The sequence below is a fragment of the Chrysochloris asiatica genome, unplaced genomic scaffold (genome assembly GCF_000296735.1).
Source record: "Chrysochloris asiatica unplaced genomic scaffold, ChrAsi1.0 scaffold00042, whole genome shotgun sequence".
NCBI lineage: Eukaryota > Metazoa > Chordata > Mammalia > Afrosoricida > Chrysochloridae > Chrysochloris > Chrysochloris asiatica.
Window position 1 is genome coordinate 12,448,217 of NW_006408560.1, and position 9,258 is coordinate 12,457,474.

Consider the following 9,258-nt stretch of genomic DNA (forward strand, 5'->3'; position numbering starts at 1 on the left):
AGAGAGAGAGAGAGAGAGAGAGAGAAGGTGGAGCTTTGGTGATAAAAGCTCAGTGTACAAAGACAACCCTAGGAGAGGTGTCAGAAAAAATCATTCTACTAGAAAATGATTGGTTTTCTCTAGACTTTGGTGTCTCTAAGGAGTTTAAATTTTGCCCTCTGGAGAAAAATAAGAAATGGGCAAACTGGTAATGTGTCAAGTGATTTATTGTCCTGGCCCTTCACCTGCCCGCTCCCAACCTTTCTTAGAATTTTCCAAGAGAGAGGATGGAATGAAGGAGAACTAGTTTATTCTTTGTGAGGGGAAAAGCAGACAACCTAGTAATGAAAGTGAGTCATTTGAATAATGATCCACAGGTTGTATAATTACTTTTATTTGATAGAAAATATTAAGAGGTTTGATGGGGAAGACCTTCTTCCTGTGTGTGTGTGATATTTTATCTTAAGTCATTGAATGAGGGTGCTAAGAGTAATCAAATTTCAGTGTTCATATATGACATTAGATTTTACAAAGTGCTTTCACATTTGATACTTACCACTGTGGAGTGTTTGTTTAGTGTTAAGTTGTGACCCTCTATAGGAGTCCTGGTGTGGCACTGTGGGCTAATGCGTCAAGACTACAAAGTCGTTTGAGCTGCAATGTCAGTGGTGCAAGCTTACCAGCTACTCCTTGGAAACCCCTATACAGGGTCGCTGTGGGTCGGAATCGACTCCATGGCACTTAACAATAACAACATAGGGTTTCTAAGGAACAGCTGGTGGATTTGAGCTGCCACCCTGTGGATCGAAGTCCAATGCTGATCCTACTGTTTTCTGAATCAAGAAACGGAGGCTGAGAGATTAATTTGCCTAAAGTCCTTAAAAGGCAGAGCTGGGACTCAGACCTGAATATATGACTTCAGATGGACTGTTTCTGCTATGACACCATTGCTGCTTTCTGAACATGGGAGAACTTGGGATCAGAAATGTCAAAGATTTAATTTGCCGATCCCTTTTACTCTCTCCATCCTCCTGGATAGCAATCCTTTGAGAAACAAGGTTTTCATTCCGGTACTCCTGCTGCCTCCTTCAACTTGCCTTCAGCCCTAGGAAGTGGGGGGCCCATCAATCCAGCCACAGCTGCAGCCTACCCACCTGCCCCCTTTATGCACATTTTGACCCCCCATCAGCAGCCGCACTCCCAGATCCTTCACCATCACCTTCAGCAGGATGGACAGGTAATAGCACTTCCCCTTCTCTCCTTTCACTTCCTCTTCCTTCCTATCCCTGAAAACTGCCTTCCCTTTCCTTCTGTTACCCTTCTTCACCACCACCTTCACTCAACCCCTTCCCAGTGCCAGCCATGGGCACACAGCACATACAAACACAAGCGCACATAACACGAATGGCCAGCAAAGATGTCAGAGAAGGGGCCATTGATCTTTTTAGCACAGTTCCTATGGTGCCTTTCTTCACCACCTCCTCCCATGACACAGTTGTCTTCATCCCATCAGACCTGTGTTACACCTCCCTTCCTACCTCTCCCAGTCTTCCCCCTTTCCCTGACATTATAGCTTTCCCTTCTAATGGTGGAGTTCTATTGTCAAAGTTTGTCCCTTTATTTTCCATATATCCTGGTTCTGCCTCAGCTACCATATTTGCAGATGATTCTCTGTTGCCAGCGCCAGCAGGAGGAGCAGGTAATGAAACTAAATGATGATATGCTTGAACCCACTTCTTTTCAGTCCTCATTTCACCTCCACAGCTTCAGGGATCTTGACAAGGAAAGCAATTGTGCAGTCACATATCGGGATACACAAACACAAACACCTTGCTGAACTCTCTACACCCCTCCCCTCATTTCTTCCCCCTTAATGCCCTCTCTTTCTTCTACCCTTCCCCAACTTTGGAAAACACTTGGTTATCAGAATGGGAAGGATTCTTGAACAGCATCTGAGGCCTGAGGCTTCGGACATTACAGGCCTATAATGAGTCCATAGATGTGATGTATGGTAGGGGTGGGGAGCTGTGGGATAGTGCAAGTGACTTGATGGTGTCTGGGGAGCTACAATAAGGGCTTCATTGCTTTTCAAAAACAGCATTCCAAATGGAGGCACTGGGGCATCAATGAAAATGAAATGTCTTCATAATCTCTGTTTCACTGAGAGTTTATAATTCTCTCCAGATAAGCAGCCTGTACTCAACGTAGTAGGGAGTGGTTGGGGTGGTGGGAAAGGTATAATTGAAAATGAGAACTGATTATCTTACTGCCAAAGGTATCTTGTCCTCATTTTATCTTTCTACTGTTTAAAGGATGAAAGTACCTTGCTTGTCAGAGAGGGGCTCTAGCAGTGCTGTAGACCAGAACTTTCCATGGTTGACAAGTGAACTTCATAGTAGTCTCTAAGCAAGGGGAATGGGAGAGTTCAAGACAACTTCCATATCTCCACCTGAAGATCTCACAAATCTGTCCCACTAACTAGACACCTTTTTCCTCCCCATGATCCTCCCATTCCCCTGCAGACGGGCAGCGGGCAACGTAGCCAGACCAGCTCCATCCCGCAGAAGCCCCAGACCAACAAGTCTGCGTACAACAGCTACAGCTGGGGGGCCAACTGAGGCCCTGGCCCTCCTCTTCTCCCAGTCCCATCTTCTGAGAGGGCTTCTCAGCCTGGCAACTATGGAAACAGCATCAAAGAAAAAAAGGAATGTGGGGGGTGGGGCCCTCCGCTGCCCTCCACCCTCAGCAGCCCACCCCATGCCTCAGCTTCATGTCTGTCCCATTCCCATACCATTCCCACTCTGTTGTATGTATTATAGAATTTGTATTCCCTCCCTTTTTTTTTTTTTCCTTACCTCTTTCTCCTCCCTCCTTGCATTCAAGATTATGAAACTTTGCTGTGGGCCCTGCCCTGCCCTTCTCCTGTTCACCCTGGTGGTGGTTGGGTGAGGTGGGAAGGTGGGACCCCCAAATATATATCAGCCCAACAGCCCTGAGTCTCCTCCTTTATTATTAGGAAAACAAAACAACATCAAAAAATGGCGTCATGAATATGAACAGCATTGTCAGATGAATTAGTTGAAGTGTTTTGTTTTGTTTTTTTTTTTGGGTTTTTTTTGGTTTTTGTTTTTGTACTGTGTCCTCAAATTTAATGGATTAATGTGTCTTGTATATATAAAAAGAAAACCTCTACCTTCAGCCTCTGCCCATTCTTGCTCCATCTAGGATGTTCTCAGTCTCGCCGATGACCAGCTTGGTGAATAATGAATAAGTATTACTGTACCAACTGGGCCGCTTCTAGCAGGCCCTGAAGGCAGTGGAATAAAATGAAGTCTTTACCCTTTAAAAACTCATTTGACATTAATTTGCTAATGTCTTGATTTTGAGAGGATTCTCTTTTCTTCATTCCTAAGAACCTTACAGCCTGGTGCCTGGAAAGAATCACAAATCTTCATTTCCTCTAGAAACTGCTACATCTACAATAGATTTCAGGCAGTAAGGGGAAAGGGATGGACGGAGATTGGGTGGGAAGGGAAGGGTCTAGGAACTGAAACCATTTCAGAGAGAGAAGAGGTTTTGTCGGTTTGAAGTATAATTTCCATAGGTCCAGGCAAATAAACGGAAAGAAGCAAGAGCAACATACACTGTGGTTGTGGCTCCATCCCACTAAGTGGCTGTTGTTAGGTGCTATCTAATTGGTGCCAGTTCATAGCAATTCTGTATACAATAGAACAAAATATTGCCCAGTCCCTATGCCATCCTCACAATTTTTGCTGTTTTGAGTCTAGTGTTGCTTCATCTCAACTAGTCTCTATTTTGCTTACCCTCAACTTTACCAGGCATAATGTCCTTCATGATTAACATGTTCAAAGTACATGGGATGAAGTCTCACCATCCTGGTGTCCAGGAAGCATTCTGGCTTGCTATTTGAGTGATTTGAATCCATACCCATCTCTTGAAGTCCAGGGCAAGGCTGGGATAGGGAAGGAGAGTTAAGAGACTAAAAACAGTCTTCCTTTCCAGGATTCTTCACTAGCGCCCCTCCCCTTGTTTGCATGCAAATCCTCTATGCTGCAGGTTGCAAAGCCTGCTCAGGAAAATTGAAAGTATCCTTTATATGACATCTTGGTGGCTGGAGTGATGAACTCCATACCTACTCAACTAGGGGAATTCAATTCTAGGAGAAGCTTGGTAAGAACATTTTGCCCATTCCTTTTAATACCAGACTTAACCCAAGTCTGTCGAGAAACTAAAGTGGTTTCCTGGATGTTTGTGGATCCAGGACTGAGGGTTTCTGTGGGTGGGCTGCCCTCTGGTGGCTTTACCTGTACAATCGAGACACATCTTTGAAACACTTTATGCTGAGGTGGTCAGCGGGAAAGAGTGGCGACGTCGAAGAGATATAAAAATTCAATACCACTGTGGTGATGCAGGATAATGCACTGGCGGTTCACTCACCAGCCGCTCCTTGGAAACCCTATACAGGATCGCTATGAGTCGGGAACAGACTCAGTGACACTTAACATTCTCTTCACATGTTAGGGCATGCCATCGCGATGGTTCCGGGACATAGCAACATTTAGAATTTCTGAGGCAGTAAATCTACTGGTTTCTTCCACGGAGTGGCTAGTAGATTTGAACCTCTGACTTTGTGGTTAGAAGCCCAACGTATCACCACTACATAACCAGGACTCCTTATCTTCGTCACAAGAAACTGGTCTAAGGTGAAGCGAAAGTAAAGCCTTCTGAATTTGAGGAAGACCGTCCGCCCAGCCTCCTTCCACGTCCGGCTTACTGTCACTTTACGACAGTTTCTGGGTCGCAGGTTTGCTTTCAGGCAACGTGATGTGACGTTTCGCTTACTTTCCGACAACGAAGTGCCGACTTCCTAGCGGTGCAAATGGGTCGTGGGTAGTTTTCAAAGGTTCGATTCCCAGTACGGGAATGAGTCTCTTTGACCTCTTCCGGGGCTTTTTTGGCCTCTCTGGACATAGGAGGTAAGAGTGAGTTCGAATGGGACAAAGGGGAGTCTTTTGAGGGAAGTTTGGCCCTTACTCTATTTTTGGAAAAACGTCCTCTTCCACACTCCTTCAGCCGTGGAGAGGACTGCAGTCGCAACTTTCAGCACTTACCCTGCGATTGTAAGGAGGAGGAAAAAACCGGCAACCTAAGCATTTCTCCAACCTGGGGTGATGCAACAGGCGCCCGGGCGGGGAAGACAATGGGGATCTGGGGGAGAGGACCGTGAGTGAGTTGATAAAACCTTGGGACGAAGGCGGGGCTGGTGGACATTGAAGTGAAGACCGAGGGGGTGAGATGGGGTAAACTACAAGGTGAGGATTGACTTTGATAAGAACTAAACAGAAGTACTAGCAGCGGTTAAACCTTTGTTTGATTCGACCATCAGTCCTTTAATCCCCTCCCAGTTTCCCAGAACGTTAAAGCTTTGATTCCCTCCCAGCTTCCCAGAACCCTCTCTTGTCTCACTTTGCTACCCATGAGTAGATTTTACGGCTAAGAACTTAACTGCTGCTGAAATCTTGGTAGCCATTCTGCCTCCACCCCCAGCCACAGAGATCCCTTTTTTGGAGGAATGACTCGCGATGAAGATGAAGATGATGAGGACGAAGGAGGAGGAGCCGCATGGGACTATGGGAGCCCCAGTTTTCGGGAGCCCCAGCCTCCAGAGGAATTTGGCTTCAACTTCAGCCCAGGAGGAGGGATGCATTTCCATCCTAACTTCGGTTTTGATGATTTAATACGGGATTTCAATAGCATCTTCAGCGAGATGGGGGCCTGGACCTTGCCTTCTCATCCTCCTGGTGTGTGGCTGCCCCTGAGTGGGAACACATGGGTTCTGTTGTGTTGGTGGGTGAAATAAAGAGTCTGCAAGGAGTAGTTGGGGAATGGGAAATGTAAGACTGATGGCATCAAGAAGGTTTAAATAGCCCAAGAAGTCCTTTTCCACCCCCAGAATTGACCTGCCAACTTTCTGCAGAACTTCCAGGTTCTGAGTCAGAGAAACAGAGGAAAGGTGAGACACTCCGGGACTCAATGCTTAAGTATCCAGACAGTCACCAGCCCAGGATTTTTGGGGGTGTATTGGAGAGTGATACAGGAACTGAATCCCCAAAACCAGCACCAGACTGGGGCTCCCGGAGACCTTTTCATAGGGTAAGTATCCCTTCTGTTTATGAAGTGAGAACCTATGGAAGATAGCTAATAGTATGCAAAGAGTTGGAATCTGGTAGACGTAAGATGGAGTCCTAGACCCTCCACTTAGCTTATATATCTGTTGTGTCTAATAAGTTTCTTATATAGGATTTTCTTTGAGGGGTGGGGAAGGATGGGAGTTATCTCTCTTTTTAAAAAATGAAAATCAATGGTTTAGAAGAATTATTGGGGGAAGTCAGAGAAATATCATATTAGGAAGGCTTCTTGGTAGAGGAATATGTAAAACAGCCAGGGAAAAGGAAGCAGTATGTAAATAGAGCTATATTGAGTAGGTTCTTCCTCCTGGGGAAAGACAGTTTGGAAACTTGGTCAGAGTTTGGGGTCTGTGAACCTTTAAGTTTCAGGCTGAAAATTTGTCTTCACCTACTTTGACTTCTGCAGTTTGATGATATGTGGCCTGTGACCCCACATCCTAGAGCCAGAGAGGATAATGGTGAGTCTGGAAGGAGAAGACCTTCACTAGCCCTCTGTTGTTCTGAAATTCCCTCTGGTTTCCCTCTCTGAAACGTCTTCCTGTCTCATTTCTCTTGTTTTCTCTTATGCTATTCCTCTTCTGTTTCTTCACCTCTCTGCCCTTCCAGATCTGGATTCCCAGGTTTCTCAGGAGGGCCTCGGCCCAGTTCTACAGCCCCGGCCCAGATCCTATTTCAAGAGTGTATCTGTGACCAAGATCACTAAGCCAGATGGGGTGAGCTGAGAGAGAGGGGTAAAGGGAACTGTGGCCAGGGGGTATGCTAGAAATAGTTCTGTGTAAAGAAACTCATCTTTACAAAGTGGTGGGGACTTCTCCTTATAGACAGTAGAGGAACACCGGACTGTGGTGGACAGTGAGGGCCGGTCAGAGACCACAGTGACCCGCCAAGAAGCAAACAGCAGTCTTACACATGGTGAGTGAAGAGTGAATCAAACAGCTTTAGGATGGGAAACTCTTTGTCATCTAACCTTTAATATTATATTCCTCTCCTTTTATTCTTCTTAGTCTCTAATTTAGCCTGTTATTATGTATGACTTTCTTCTAGATAACGAATCACCAAGACCTTCAGTCCTGGATGATACCTCTTCCATACTGGATTTATTCCTTGGACGTTGGTTCCGGTAGACATGTTAACCCTCAGGCACCCTGGAGTCCTTTCCATTTCCCACCCTTTACCCACCACCAATGGGCTTAGCTGCTCTTGTCACACTGGGGACTTGAGTAGATGGAGCAGAGAATTGGGAATATGTCAGTATGCCACTCACCTAAACTGACCAATAAAACCTTTATTTATGCTAATTCCTCAGCTTTAATTTTGTCAAGGGTGTCTCATTTTCAAGTAACATCCACAGCTTTCCCAGATTATCTTGGACAATATTCTTTGCCTTTTTTCCTAATTTTTTGTGTTGCTTCCAAAACCTGATTGGATAAGTTCAAGTCAGGCATCAGTAAAAAGTAATTTTTCTTAATAATTAGATAATTAGCAAGAATTCCCAGAAGGGAAATGTACATCAGATTCTAACAAAGGAAGTCACAGGGAGTGTGGAAGTAGAGGGACTATTTTCTTACATGTGAGGTCACTATGACTACATCTTTTATAAGAATATTGGAGGAAGTACTAGCATAATATTCAGCCTTCTGCTCTCCCGAAGTTCACTTTGCTCTCCCTCCAGCACACATTAAAAAATATTTTCCTCATTTAAAAAGTTTCTAGTGCTATGCTTAAAGATGGCAGATTTTACAAATGTGTTTATCTCCATTCTCTCTGAAAACCTCATTAGAATGGCAAAGGGTTTTTCTAAAAAGGCATCTCACAAGAATAGAGAGGAGAAGAGCTGATAGCTATAACGTCTCTTTTTATTCTATCTTTTGGTGAAAAGAGTTGTTAGCTAAATTTAGCTTTTCCTTTATTGTTAGTTCTCTTTGTGTCTTAGAAATCTCTCTAACTCAAGGCTAAAAGAATACTTTTCCTATATTATCCTTATATTTTTGCCTTTTAAACCCACTTAGAATTTATCCTTGTTATATGGATGTACTATTTATGAGGGTGTGTCAAAAATGATCTGTACTATGACTGGAGAATTTATTTTAATCAACTTTTAGAAAAGACAAAAAACTTTTTTTTTATACATAATCTTGCTTTCAATACACTTTGTCCCTCAGTCAACAAACTCTCTTATTCCATTATTAAAAAATGTTTTAGGTTGAACTATAAGCCACTAATACATCACTGTCTTCACTTCATCAGCGGTGAATCTTTGTCCTTGAAGGGCTGCTTTCAGGGATCAAACAGGTGAAAGTCAGATGGAGCAAGATCAGGACTATAGGGAGGATGCTCTAACACCTCAAAATGAAGTTTTTGCAGAGTGTCAACTGTGTGGGTGTGCATTGTCATGCAAGATCACAATGCTGTTGGATAGCAGTCCTCTGCATTTAATCTGAAGTTCAGGCTCTTCAGTGAATATCTCACTGTAATGAGCACTGTTCGTTATTGGATCTTTTTCCTGATAGTGTTACATTACTGGCCCTTGAGAATCCCAGAAAACTGTAAGCATCAATTTTCCAGCTGATGGTTGACTTTTGAACTTTTTCTTGGTTAGCAATTGAGGATGTTTCCATTCCATACTCTGCCATTTACTCTCAGGCTCATAGTGATTAATTCGTATCTCGTCACCATATACAATTTTTTAAAAGAAACTTTTACCTTGCTTTGAGCATAGGTTCACATATTGTTTGCAGATGTCCACGTTCACACCTGCACAGCAGTGGCCTTGAATGGAAAGTGCTGGTTACAATGGTGCAACCAACAGAAAAGTTAATATAACTGGAGTTTGAATAATTTTTGACTCAGCATCATATAATATATATATATATATTGTTGTTATTATGTGCTGTGGAGTCGGTTCCGACTCATAGCGACCCTCCCTGCGCAGGGTTTCCAAGGCTATAAATCTTTATGGGAGCAGACTGCCTCATCTTTCTCCCGCAGAACAGCTGGTAGTTTCGAACTGCTGACCTTGTGGTTCGCAGCCCGATTCGTAAACACTACGCTACCAGAGCTATATATATAT

The 9,258-nt window shown here is 44.0% G+C and overlaps 2 protein-coding genes across 3 annotated transcripts in view; both read left to right on the top strand.

Moving 5' to 3' along the window:
• UBAP2L (ubiquitin associated protein 2-like) overlaps positions 1-3,171 on the top strand; it is a 30,249-nt gene extending 27,078 nt beyond the window's left edge. Inside the window, exons 20-22 of the mRNA XM_006861722.1 lie at positions 1,019-1,216; positions 1,628-1,678; positions 2,502-3,171. Coding sequence (XP_006861784.1) covers positions 1,019-1,216; positions 1,628-1,678; positions 2,502-2,597 — 345 coding nt within the window. The 3' untranslated portion in view covers positions 2,598-3,171. The remainder of the gene's footprint in view (positions 1-1,018; positions 1,217-1,627; positions 1,679-2,501) is intronic.
• Positions 3,172-4,923: 1,752 nt separating this feature from the next.
• Positions 4,924-7,312, top strand: HAX1 (HCLS1 associated protein X-1). Of its 2 annotated transcripts, none has more exons than XM_006861501.1 (7): positions 4,924-4,976; positions 5,548-5,801; positions 5,978-6,153; positions 6,595-6,646; positions 6,795-6,901; positions 7,010-7,100; positions 7,233-7,312. In XM_006861501.1, exons 1-7 carry the CDS (start codon positions 4,924-4,926, stop codon positions 7,310-7,312), a joined length of 813 nt encoding a protein of 270 aa, XP_006861563.1. The 2 variants fall into 2 exon arrangements, with proteins under 2 accessions (XP_006861563.1, XP_006861564.1); XM_006861502.1 differs by having other exon boundaries at positions 5,683-5,801.
• The last annotated feature ends 1,946 nt before the right edge of the window (positions 7,313-9,258 follow it).

Excerpts from the sequence above, each read along its gene's own strand:
- HAX1 (XM_006861501.1), top strand. The coding sequence starts at position 4,924 with ATGAGTCTCTTTGACCTCTTCCGGGGCTTTTTTGGCCTCTCTGGACAT. Across the intron at positions 5,802-5,977 it reads CTTGCCTTCTCATCCTCCTG|AACTTCCAGGTTCTGAGTCA; the intron begins GTGTGTGGCTGC and ends AACTTTCTGCAG. Across the intron at positions 6,902-7,009 it reads AGATCACTAAGCCAGATGGG|ACAGTAGAGGAACACCGGAC; the intron begins GTGAGCTGAGAG and ends TTCTCCTTATAG.